General features: G+C 39.5%; 1 protein-coding gene across 1 annotated transcript in view; it reads right to left on the reverse strand.

Annotated features, from left to right (window-relative positions):
* KCTD3 (potassium channel tetramerization domain containing 3) overlaps positions 1–13,709 on the reverse strand; it is a 71,119-nt gene that overhangs the window by 31,000 nt on the left and 26,410 nt on the right. Inside the window, exon 10 of the mRNA XM_060091436.1 lies at positions 3,645–3,760. Within this exon, the coding sequence (XP_059947419.1) occupies positions 3,645–3,760 (116 nt within the window). The remainder of the gene's footprint in view (positions 1–3,644; positions 3,761–13,709) is intronic.

Consider the following 13,709-nt stretch of genomic DNA (forward strand, 5'->3'; position numbering starts at 1 on the left):
GCAACAGGTCATACATACAGGACTAAACGCTTAAGGATAAGTATCCACTTTGAGGATGCTAGTGTAGTTTTGGGGACCTCAAAATATGAAAACTTTTATATGCAGTTGTGACATTAGTAAAAAAAACAAAGAAGGTAATAAAGAAACATGTTCCTGTAGAAACCTAAATGCACCTTCCGAGTTTTATGGCACAGATAGCACAGCTTCTCAGAGGCACTAAAAGCTCACTTGACGTAATTAGCCAAGTAACTTACCTGAGAGCAGATCTTCCATAAATCATTAAAACGCACATTCCTCTTTACAGAAATATCACCAGCTTAAGAATCCCTCTAATCGACTTCCCTCCACCTCAACTTTAGATCAACCTACATCAATCCTTCCCCACATTCCCTGGCCCATCACTTTTATGGTAACAACCTGTATAATGCCTTTTCTGTGCCTATACGGAAGGTCCACTCTTGGCTAATATCTTTTTTCTACAAACATGACTTCCATGTCTCCATCTAGAATGAAATTTAACTTTCTCTGATTGTAATCTCTCTCATCGGAAGTCATTCATTCTCTCACCATTTCCCCAGCACCTCAGGCGCGGCCGTAAGACCTAAGAATGTCCCTCTACAAGCTCAGCCTGATCACGACATTCAATTACCCTATCTCCGCCCAGACTGCAGCTTCCAGATCAACACACCACTTCTGCTGAGGAGCTGGGCACCGGGATCAGTTAGCTTTTTGTTCCATTCTCCATTACTGCTCTGGCACCTAAATGTTCACCCTGATGACCCTTAAGAGTTCTCTGACCACTATTTCAACTACTTTCATCTTTAAGTCAGTTGAACACGATTTAAATGGCTACATCAATGAGAACTGCTCCAACTCCAAAACCTGAACTGCAGTCTTTGACCACAACAGTTCCCGCTCCTTGTGAGTCATCAACCTGCTTTCACTTCCCTCTAGTCCCTTGAATCCCTGCATCCTCCTCTGCTTACCTGGCACTCCTTCACTTCTTGATCTTACAGTTTCAATTACTTTGCCACTTTATGTTTTCTCATCCCTTTGTGTGTCACACCCATTTTATTACATCTCCAATCCTGAATCAGGCTGACCCTGTTTTCTTTTCTCTTGCTTCTGTTCCCAGGACTGAGGATTAAGGAAGAAACTCACACAACTGTACCAGCCAGGTCCACTATGAAGATTTACAATCTCTGCAGTCCTTGCAACACACTCCCAATGTCTTTCTTCTCCACAGTACGCCTTCCTCACTCTTCCGTCGCAGAGAAAGAAGTCTCTCTACTCTGTTGGGGCAACCCCTCCGGCTGTGTTCTAGACCCCATTTGCTTCTATGGCACTAGCAACCATCTCCATTCTTTCAACCTTCAAATGCTTTCTCTGTCAACTCCCCTCTCTGACTAACAAGCATGCTCAAACTTCTCCCGTCCTAGGGAAAAGGAAAATAAAGCACTGAATATCTTATCCTCCATCTAGCTTTGATCCTTAAACTATCACTTTGTTTCTCTGCTCTCCTTTACCACCAAACTTCTTGAAAGGCACTCTGAATTTGCTAACTCTAATCTCTGATCTTTTAATTCCTTAGTTCCTGCAATCTGCCCCCCCCAATCAAAACCTAATTAACTTATTAATACATCTGCAAATGATATCCTACTGACAAAACCAATGTCATTTCTCAATCGCATCATATATGTCACGTTGGCTCTTGGTTTCCTATCTTGTTCCCTTAAGAGCTATGCTCCTCAGGATTTTAACTTTGGCTTTTCTTTCGCTGCAGATACCCTCTCAATGGAAAATCTTACCAATTTCCATTTTTCAATTACCAAGTATTATGGTTTCCAAATACTTTTTTCTAGCTCTTTTCTTCTTCCCTAAATTCCAAAGGGGTGCTTCCAACTATACACTGAGCTCCTGCATATGGATACCCACAGCAATCTCAAAGTAAACATATTTAGTCATTCTAATTATTCCTCACACTATCTACCAGCATATATGATTCTCCTCCTCCATTCCCTATCAATGTAAAATATTACCAGCCACTCAACTGTCAGAATTAGAAATCCATCTCTCTCTCCTTTAATTTTTCTCGATCTAATCAGATACCAATCCTTATCGTTTTAGGAAGGCTTATGAAATGTTTTTCAGATAGTCTCATCTTTGCCGTCTACTCATTTTAGTTGAATCTCTGCCTCTTTTGCTGGATTACCTCCCTGATCTCCAGTCCACTTTTCATATTAGCTAGCACTGTTATCTTTCTAAAACATGGATCTGGTCAAGTCACTCTCTGCTTAAAGTCCTTTAATTTTTCCCCTCTCCTTCAGAATCAGGCAATAACCTTTTTTTTTAGTCTTATCTCCTTCCTGTTCCTCTCAAGTACTTGAAACCATTTAGCTTGCTATCTTTTCCTTGAACAGGCTATGTATTTTCACACAGAACTGTGCTCCCCACTCAGGAGATGAAGTTTGCCTGGACTACTATTCCCAAGGCATGAAACTTAAAACATTTCAAGGAAATAAAGAAATGTCAAACCAGTTTAAAAACTCACTCATTTTCCAAAATGACTTAAAATTCTTGAAAATGTAGTCAAACTTGTATCCAGAAGCAAATTTACCAGTAAATATATTCAATATTCTATACAGTAAGTCCCCTACATACGAACCTTCAACTTGCAAACTTTCAAGGAAGCAAACATGCGTTTGCATGTCCAATTACGTTAAGTTAGTTCACGTCTGGCGTGCACTGTCACGTGCATGCATCCTCTACAAGTGGTTGTGCTTTTGTGTATTTTACTGTACAGTACTGTACAGAGTACAGTAGTACAGTATCTTTATTTCAAGCCCAAGATATCTGGAAGCAAGCGTAAAGGCAGCAGTGATGTAGCTGGTACTGCTAAGAAGAGATTCACGACACAGGAAATGCCAAGGCGATTTTCTTTATTTGAGGAGGCACTGTTAGCTTCTGAGGCACAGGACCCGGAAGTAGAACAGTACACCAAAGTTGCAGCAGCCGTTCAGAATGCATCCAGTGCTACCGTGTCATCTATGAGGAGGAGAAAAGAGCTACTACCCAGACATCGCTGGATCGTTTTTTCGAGAGGGTAGACAGAATTGAATCCAGCAAGGAACCAGAACCTGTGCCATCAACGTCAGGCGTGAGTGAAACTGCAGCTTGCCCTCCATCGCCTATTACTGAGGATCCTTCAGCTCTACCATCTCCCACGTCCTCTCCCTCCTCCAGTCAGGAACTCTTCCTGCCTGTTCACTCGATGGCAGCCCCCGTACGCCAGCTGCTGTATTGTACTACTGTACTTTTCAAGGGACTGTACTGTAAGATTAAAAATGTTTTCCTTATTTTTTGTTTGTTTTTATGTATTATTTGTGTGAAAAGTATTATAAACCTATTACAGTACAGTATTATATTAGCAGATTGTGTTAGTTGGGTACCTAGGCTAACTTTACTGGACTTACAAACAAATTGGACTTAGAAACATGCTCTTGGAACTGAACTTGTTCATATGTAGGGGACTTACTGTATAATCAAAACAGAAACAATGTGAATTCCACAATAAAGCAGATACATAATCAGCGTGAGTTTCAGAAATAATTTCATTTCTGCAATATGCATTAGTTAAAACCAACCTGCCAGTGCTGGGTGACAGCATTCCACACTCCCACTTTCCCTGTATGACTCGTGGCCACCAACTGGTTACCGATGAAGAAGAGAGCGTCTACAGGAACACCAAGGCTGAACACGCCTTAAATGATAATAAAAAACAGAGGTTAATCAGTCACCATCTTTCGAATTAATCAAAACCCAGATTAAAAGCATCTTTTAAAGGCATCTCATTTCTAGAAATTATGTTCCAGACACTTTGGGAACCAGAAATAAGAAACTTGAAAGCTCTTAAGCGGCAGATAAAAGTCTACCCCAAGTAATCTCACTCTGATTGAACAGCTTGTTGTCTGAAGCTGTGGCTCCCAAACCTAGCTGATCATCAAAACAACCGTGTAGATTTAAAGTGAACAAAATAAAACAGAAAGACTCCTGGGATTCCTGGATTCATGTCAGACTCACTAAATCAGAAAACCCACTGCATGTCTATAAAATCCATAGGAGATTTAGCTACAGCCTGCTCATGGACCCGATATCTGAGAATCACTAATCTGAAGACACAGACTTGGCAACCTCAACTATCCAGAATGTATCTAGAAATCTGGGAATAGGCAAAAAAGAGAAAAGAACGAAACAAAACAGCAAGAAGTCACACTGTATTCAAAACAAACATTCAGGCCTTTATCAGAGCTTATTTTAAACCTCCTGTTTCCCAACACTGCAGATCTCAAGTTAATTCACTCCAAAGACACTAACTATACTAGGCCATGGGATTAAAAAATATAAGATAAACAACAGGGATTTACTGTACAGCACGGGGAATTATATTCAATATCTTGTAACAACCTATAATGGAAAAGAATCAAAAACAAGTATATATACATATATATATATATATATGTATATGTATATATCCGAATCACTCTGCTGTACGCCTGAAACTAACACAATATTGTAAATCAACTAAACTTCAATTAAAAAAACAAACGTAAGAAGACTGGATATTACTAGGAACTTAAGATTTAAAAGAAAAAAATACAAACAACCAATTTTAATGCAATAATAATAGAAGGATACACAGAGTACAGTAATAACCAGAGGAGTAAAAGAGGGCAGGAAAAGGAGTTTGAGAATATTTCTTAGAAAAGAAGCCATTTGAGTTGGGTTTTTTAAAAAGGTGAAAAGGAATTCATCAAATTGGGGGATCAGGAATGGGTAAGCCCAGGGAACCTGAGAAAAAAGGGAAGAGGGGTTGCAGGTGAGGGACCTTGTAAGGATAGCCCACATTAATAGCAAAAGAGCCAAGAATGTCTCGGCTCACCTTGGTATATAGCATGTATGGCCCTACATCGTTGTCTCTCTTTAGCTGAGTCCTACACCAGCAGGGAGGAGATTCTGGGCCAGAATCCTGGCTCTGACAGTACCTTTCTTTGCCACCTTCAGGTTCCTACTTCGCCACCTTCAGGTTCTTACTTATCTGATCTATAAAACTGAGTCCAAGCTAAATGTCTCAAGGCTCACTTTCACCTTAAAAATGTTATAATCCAATTTTGACATTTAAATAGTATTCTATTACTTGAAAAGCACCTTATGAGAAATACTTTTTACCTAATTATGCTAGAAAATAAGCCTCACTATAAAATATTGTTTTATGTGGATCTTTAGCTGTTTCAAGTATCAGTTTTATTTTTTAAAAAGTACCTAATGTGTGGCAACAGGAACAATTTTCTCAGCATCTAGCTGAGAAAAACAAGGATTCACAAGGCTTTGAAGAACTCACGGGGAGAAACAAACCAATTAAATGCGACTGTAATATGTTGAAAAGCATAAGCCAGAAAAGATAACTGATTTCTTTTGAATCTTACACAAATGAGGGATATTTCTTTATGTTCAGAAGTGTACTATATACAAGACAAGACCAGTGGCAATAAACAACACCTTGAAAATTCTTAACCCATCTTGAAAAAGCCAGGCATCTAGCAGAAAGAAAAATGATATACACTGGACAAAAATGAAAAACAAACAAATCTGGAAAGTATTGCTAAGAATGTCTTCCATATATACATTTTAACTTTTATGTACTCATAAATACATATTTATACACATGAATAGATCATCTCAGCCCAATCTGTCAACCAAAAAAACCAGAGCAAAATAAAACACAACACACATACAAAAGCTAATAAGCTCTCTGATCAGAACTGGCTGAGAAATTAACTTGCCACTTCAAAGCAGAGAGTAATCATTTCACACACAACTTCAGGAACTCTCATGTATTAGTACTTTAATCTTGATGCTAGACAATTTTTCAGAACATGTTAAGATAACTATATTCAGTACTATGGGCCATGTGAGAGGTAGAAATAAAAACAGGAAAACCAACAAACACTGATTACTCGAGAGAAGAATGAGATTCTAGGAAATCAAGGAAGACATTTTGAATGATCTCAAGAAATTTCAAGTGTCACCCCTGCTTAGACTCAACAATGCTGACCCCTATCCACAAGGAGGACACCGGTATAAGTCATGACGAGCTCCTGTCTTAAGGGGCCCTGCTTATGGCACTAATCCAGCAGCAATGTCTTATGTAAGTTATAATGAAGGCACTCAGCCTCTGGGGAAGCTCTATCACAGATACACCAGCCCTAACAATTTTCTTCCGATGGTGCCGTCAGGTTCTAAAGGATATTTGTAACAACAAATAATCTCTTTTACATGAACAAATTACCATCTACCATCTCATAAGGTAGCTACTGACCACACCCTTTTTTGGGGGGAAAAAAAAAAGCAAGGCATAAAATCTCCTTCACTAATTGGTATGTTACAAGCGGCAATTTGAAAAAACAAACAAACAAAAAGAACCACAACTGATTTCTTTTCTGTATACTTACCAGTATATTATAATTTCAAAATTTTTAAAGTATTTTTTTTCCTAAAGTTTTAGGGGGGACTTTCACTGCCAGTCATGATGGAATAAATGGCATCAGACTATTCCTCACCATAAAAAAAACCTGCCAAAATACATGGGGCAACTGTTTTTAGGCACCGGACAACAGGGAGCAGAAGACCTGAAGCACAGTAAACACACAAGACAAGCCCCACGGTCACACTGGCTTTCTGTATAAGCTCTCCTGACCACAGCGAGGTGAAACCCAAGGGAAAATCAAGTGAGGGTTTCTCTCAACTGAGAAAGCTGAGGTCAGAGTCTAGAGCTGTTGAGGCAGCTAGAATTTATGAACAAGGTATAAGAAAGACAGAAGGGAAATGCACCAGTGTGGGAGTAGAGATGGCGCAGAATTTGTATAGGGGTTTTCCAATGCCTTGGCTGAGACCAGGCTGCACCTGGGCTGGGTGAGAATCCCCGAGGAATAAAAGAGAGAGGCTGGGGCTTCCCTGGTGGCGCAGTGGTTGAGAGTCCGCCTGCCGATGCAGGGGACATGGGTTCGTGCCCCGGTCTGGGAGGATCCCACATGCCGCGGAGTGGCTAGGCCCGTGAGCCATGGCCGCTGAGCCTGCGCGTCCGGAGCCTGTGCTCCGCAATGGGAGAGGCCGCAGCAGTGAGAGGCCCGAGCACTGCAAAAAAAAAAAAAAAGAGAGAGAGAGAGAGGCTGCTGTAGGCCTGGGAGCTAAGTGGAAACAGCAGAGGTCATTTGTGGGTGGATTCAATAGTTCCAGCTCAGTAAGACTCACTCTTCAGGCATTCCGTTAAGACTCCAAAAAGATAACACCACACCCTGAGTAGGAGCCATGCCCTAAAATAAAATATAAAGGTGAAAAAGGCTACCTAGCCTTAACAAAGCAAAAAAAGCAAGGCTAGCAGGATAAAGATCCTCTGGTAATTTAATTGCCTGCCAGAACAAAACTCACATCTTTTAAAAGAAGACAGCATTGTTACTCCCTACATAATAATAATAATTCATACTCCCTACATAATGTATCATGCACAAGCCCAACATATAATAACAACTTCCTAGACATGTGAAGCAGGAAAATGTAACTCAAAATAAATGAGATGGTGCAGATAGTGGAATTAGCAGACAAAAACTAATAAAACAGCTATAATGAATATGTTGCATTTAGCAAAAAATGAGACATAATGAGTGAACAGACAAGAAATCTCAGCTGAGAAACAAACTAAAGCAGAATCAAAAAAGGCAACCTTAGAGCTGAAAAGTCCAGCGTCTCAAATAAAAAACTTACTAGATGGGCTTAACTGCAGATTAAATGAATTCCGCAGCAAAAGGGCAAAAGACAGTAAAGATATTGATCTAAACTGAAGAAGGGGGAGAAAAGAAATTGGAAAAAAAAAACGCTTCAGTGCCGTCTAGGCCAACATGAAGTGGCCTAAAATGTAACTGAATTTCAAAAAGAGGAAGAGAGAAGAGGGAATGAGGGAGGGATGTTAGGGAGAGGGAGTGAGGTGGGGGGAGTTGGAGAGAAAGAGAGAAGAGTCCTCCCTCAGTGGGGTCAACCAAAAATGTCTCCAGACATTTCCACGGGTCCCCTGGAGGACGACACTATCCCTCGTTGCAAACCACTAATCTATGTACAGACCTATTACAAATCAATAATAGGATGACAATCTCATAAAAAGAGGGCAATGATTTTAAGACACGTCTCAAAAACACAGTACAAATGGTCAATAAGGACAGGAAAAGATGCTCAATATCATTAGTAGTTATGGAAATGAAATTAAAACCAACATTAAAATCACTGCACACCCATTAGAATGGCTCAAATTAAGACTGACAATAAAAAAGTGTTGGTAAGGGTGCGGAGCAACCAGAACTCTCACATGTTGCTGGCAGAAATGTAAAATGGTAATAACCACTTGGAAGACAGTGGCCCATTTTCTCATAACATAAACCATACACTTTTCATAGGTCCCAGAAATTCCACTCCTAGATAATTAAGAAACGTCCAAAGACGCAGACGTAGAGAATGGACTTGAGGACACGGGGAGGGGGAAGGGTAAGCTGGGACGAAGTGAGAGAGTGGCATGGACATATATACACTACCAAATGTAAAACAGATAGCTAGTGGGAAGTAGCCGCATAGCACAGGGAGATCAGCTCGGTGCTTTGTGACCACCTAAGAGGGGTGGGATAGGGAGGGTGGGAGGGAGGGAGACGCAACAGGGAGGAGATATGGGGATATACGTGTATGTATAGCTGATTCACTTTGTTATAAAGCAGAAACTAACACACCATTGTAAAGCAATTATACTCCAATAAAGATGTTTAAAAAAAAAATGTCCAAAGAAAGATTGCTACCTTCATAGCAGCTTTATTCCTAATATCTCCAAACTGGAAATAAACCAAATGTCTACCAACAGATGAATGGATAAACAAATTCTGGAATATTAATTCAATGGAATACCACTCAACAATAAAAAGGGATGAACCACCGATACACTCAACACCATGGATGAATCTCAAAAGCATTATGTAGAATGAAAGAAGCCAGAGACAAAAGGACACATACTAACTACGTAACTCCACTCATGAAATTCTAGACAAAAGAAATCTAATCTAGGCTGACAAAAAGCCTAAACTGCTGTGTAAACAATGGCCTTTATGCTGAACATCTGCTTCCTTTTGGGAACCTGGAGTCTTGGTACAGGCTAGGCAGAGGGTACCTAAGTGACTAGCCTCTAGTAATAACCTTGGGTACCAAGTCTCTAGTGAGCTTCTTCCCTGGCAGATGTCTCACAACTTTGTCACAATTCACTGCTGGAGGATTAAGCATGTCCTATGAGATACCACTGGAAGGGAACTCTTGAAAGCTTGTACCTGGTTTCCACTGAACTTCACCCCATGTGTCTTTTCTCTTGTCAATTTTGCTTTGCATGCTTTCACTGTAATAAACCATAGCTCTAAGTACCTCTATGTGCTGAGTCCTCTAAGTCCTCCTAGCAAATCACTGAACCTGGGAATGATCTTGAGGACCAGACACAGATATAAAGGAATGAAGTCCAAGGACTGAGCCCTGGGGCATGCCAAGATTTTGAAATTAGGCAAATAAGGAAGAACTATCAAAAGGAACTGAGAAGAAACAAAGAGCTATAAAAAAAGTCAAGACAATAAGGTGTCCTAGAAGCCAAAGAAAGAAAGTCTTCAATAGGAAAAGAGTAGTCAACTGTATCAAATATTATCAAATGACAGTTCTAACCAGATGAAGACTATAAACTGATCCTAGGATATAGCAGAGTACAGATCATGGGTCCCACTAAGAGGAATAGTTTTATAGAGTGGTTGGGGGCACAATTAGAGCAACTTCTAAAGAGAAGAGGAGGATATAGAAACAAGATCAGATAACTACTCTCTCTTGCTTTAAGAGGAACAGAAAAATGAAGTAAAAACTGGAAAAGACCATAGGGTAGTTTTTGCTGCTGATTTTAAGGCGGAATTAAAGCACAGCTGTATGATGATGGAAATGATCCAACAGAGTGGAATAACTTCTAGGGCAATGTCTCCAGTAGGTAGAAGGAAATAGAACATAGTACACAGCTGGAATATAAGGAGTTGGCCTTAGATAAGATCAGAGAGAATTTAACCACAGTAATAAATGTGGTAATAGATTATATGAGCACAGATACACGTAGATGGGCAGATGTGATTGAAGGAATTTAGGAGAAGTCTCTCCTGGTTTTCTCTATTCTCTCAATGAGAATGGCAGAAGATGTTGGAAGTTTAAGGAAAAAGAAGAAGGTAAGAAACAGTCATCTAGGAGAGTGGCAGAGCTGACAAGGGTAATGTAGTGGGATTTCTGGGTAGCCTTCAAAGGCCCACCTGAGAGTAGAGGTCACGGACTGAGACTATTGTTTTGTGTGCATATGCATTTCTTTTTCCTCACCGCCTTTAATATTCAGGGGGAAAGGTCGATTTGGCCAGGGATGTGGTTTCTCCAGGTAGGTAAGGCAAAGGGAAAGATACAAGAAAACTGAGGCTCTATGCTAGAGTGATTATAATGATGGAATCCAAGTCTATAAAAAGGGAAGTAATAAGGGAAGTTCCCAGTGGAGCTAAAGAATTTTTGAGTTGGAAAATCAGAGTTAGTAATTTCAAAGGCATGAAGGATAGTAATCTAGAGGGAAGCTGAGGACTCCATCAAGCGTAAATTCGGATGGCATGAGATTCGAAATGTGGGCAGGCGTGGGGATTGGGGGAGTAGCTGGGAGAGAAGGGAAGGAAAATGGTCTAGAACAATGATTCTGTTTAAGTATGGTCTAGGAATCCTTGGTCTCTGAGAACCCTCTGGAAGTCTGAAGTCAAGACTATTTTCATGGTGATATTAAAGCACTACTTGCCTTTTTTTTAAACAAACTCTCATTATCTCAAGAATGTACAGAGGAGTTTTCCAGAGGCTACATGACATGTGATGAGGTCACCATTTAGACAATGGCATCTGCATGTGTTCTTATATTCTCTAGAATGGTTTATGATGGTAGGCTAGGGTATAACTAAGTTTCCCAAGACTAACTTAGTTTGGCCTAAATACTTCCACTATGCTTTCATTAGTTGTCTTCAGTTACATGTGCTATAATTATTTTAAAATACAAGTTTTCCTTGTGCCTACAAAGAAACACAAGAAGTACACTTTGTTGTTTTGCAATATTAGTTTTTAAAATGTTCTGAAAACCTTTCTTAATTTTTAAATTTTACCTAAAACTGCTTAAAATATTTTATTCTAAAATAATTTTTTTTTTTTTTTTTTTTTTTTTTGCGGTATGCGGGCCTCTCACTGTTGTGGCCTCCCCCGCTGCGGAGCACAGGCTCCGGACGCGCAGGCTCCGGACGCACAGGCTCAGCGGCCATGGCCCACGGGCCCAGCCGCTCCGCGGCATATGGGATCCTCCCAGACCGGGGCACGAACCCGTATCCCCTGCATTGGCAGGCGGACTCTCAACCACTTGCGCCACCAGGGAGGCCCTAAAATAAATTATTTTTAATGTATTTTTCTTATACTTAAATTGCCTTTCAATCCATAGCTGCACCATCTAAATCTAACAGTGCTGGGAAAGATACATATGACATAGTAGAGTTCTTTGATTCAAGGAAGGGAGGACTCTAAACAAACTGAGCAAAACTGTATATAAAAATTTTAAATAACAAAAGTAATCTTTCCCTCAACTTTACAGATATTAATAACTTGCCTTATTGTGCCTATGCAACAGAACAATTTTGAACAGTATTATAAAGCCAGCTGTGGGTTCCTTGAGACCAAATACTCAGAGTTTAAAGAAATATTTTAAATGAAGATGGAAAAAGTGCTTTAAAAGCCACAAATTGTTACAGATTTTCAAACCAGAAATGAAAAAGCCACTAATCATCCTACAGTGTAAGATATGGCATTGCACTGGCTAGAGGAGGGCACACAATCACTGGGAGACTAGGAAAGCTAGGACAGATGGCGATGGTGAATGCCTGCTAGATGAAATGTCAGTAAAAGAAACCACAACACTGGCACTTTTCAATGACACAGTAAGTCCTCGAATTAAAGACTGGTGCAGACAGTAGGTTGTCTGCAAAATTGCATTTTTGTCTTACAAAAATGAATACACAGATGTGGCTGGACCTGGTGTTCTGTTTCTGTTCATCCAGTATCAGTACCAGACAGTCATCAGAGATCTTTTACCTGAGTATCTGGCCACAAACACACATGGTGCTGAAACATTCAAAGTCTTGAAAACTTATGAATATCACACTTTATCCTAGAATGTTACTGTTGATCTTTGCACTAATGGTGCAAAGCAATGTTGGGTAAAAAGAGCAAGCACCTTAGCATGAATCAAAGCAGTGGCAGTAAACTGTACTGGTAGTGATGAAATTCTTCTCTGCCGCACACTTTCAATGAAAGAAAAAAGGCCAGTTTAACTTAAGAATTTCCTGGATGAAGCAATCTGTGTAAGAATATGTATTGACTGAGTGTCAATTTTGAGTGTATGTCTTCTGAATACTCTGTGTGACTAAGTACCATGACTGTGTCGAGGAGAAGCATCTCCCCAATTGCTGGAGCTGAAAGGAAACCAGCTGCTCTCCTCATAGCGTAACATTTTCATGTGAAAGCACGACTAACAAACTATGGTAATTCAGATTTGGTTATTTGGTAGACTTTCCTAAAAGCGAGAAAAGTGGATCTGTTACTTTAATGATACAAACTCAGTGTTTCAAGTGAATATCAGAATTCTGGAAAACGTTTATCTGCCACAGTGAGCATGACAACTTCCTAACACAACAGAGTTCAGAGATGTGATCAGTGGTTATAGTAATAAATGTGATTTTTTTTTTTTTTACTCTATTGTACAATGAAAGGTATCAACACTTGGAAGATCTACATGACTCAGAATAAACCAACACTTTCCAAATGACCAATGCATCATGTTATAAAATTATGTAAGGACAAAAGATCCATTCAAAGTACAAAACAGATTGATGGATTTTAATTTAACAGAGTATGATCTGTATGAACAGAGTTCACCGATATCATTTCAAAATTTTGGGATAGAAGCAAACACTATCCACAATTATCTGAAAAGACTATATAAAAATATGTTTTTTTCAACTGTGTATCTGTGTGAAGCCAAATTCTCTTCATGTAGTTCAACCAGAGTAACAAAACGTAGCAGACTGAAAGCAGAAATAGGTATCAGAATTCAATAAAACATTAAAGAGGTTTACAAAATTGTAAACCATTGCTACTCTTCCCACAAAAAATTTTGGAAATATAGTTATTCTTCATTAAAAATGTTATTCATGTTACCATGCAATGGGCTTATTTATGTTATTTTTTAAATTAATAAGCAGTTATTAAAATTTCAGTTTTAACTGCTATTATGGTAAATATCATTAGATAAAACCTATACAAACAAAAACTCTTAATGGTCCTGAACTAGAATGTCACGTGAAATTTAGAAGAGATTTAAAAGCTTGAGACTTTCTGGCCTAGAAGCAACAAATGAGGAGGAACAACAAGGTTATTCACCCAATCCTCAGGCCCAGTGGTATGAAAGAGGTGGAGAGAAAGCAGCCACCACTAAACAGGATTCAGGAAAAGCACATTCTTGTAGAGCAGTCCGGTTTCAGTTCTTT

The sequence above is a fragment of the Mesoplodon densirostris genome, chromosome 2 (genome assembly GCF_025265405.1).
Source record: "Mesoplodon densirostris isolate mMesDen1 chromosome 2, mMesDen1 primary haplotype, whole genome shotgun sequence".
NCBI lineage: Eukaryota > Metazoa > Chordata > Mammalia > Artiodactyla > Ziphiidae > Mesoplodon > Mesoplodon densirostris.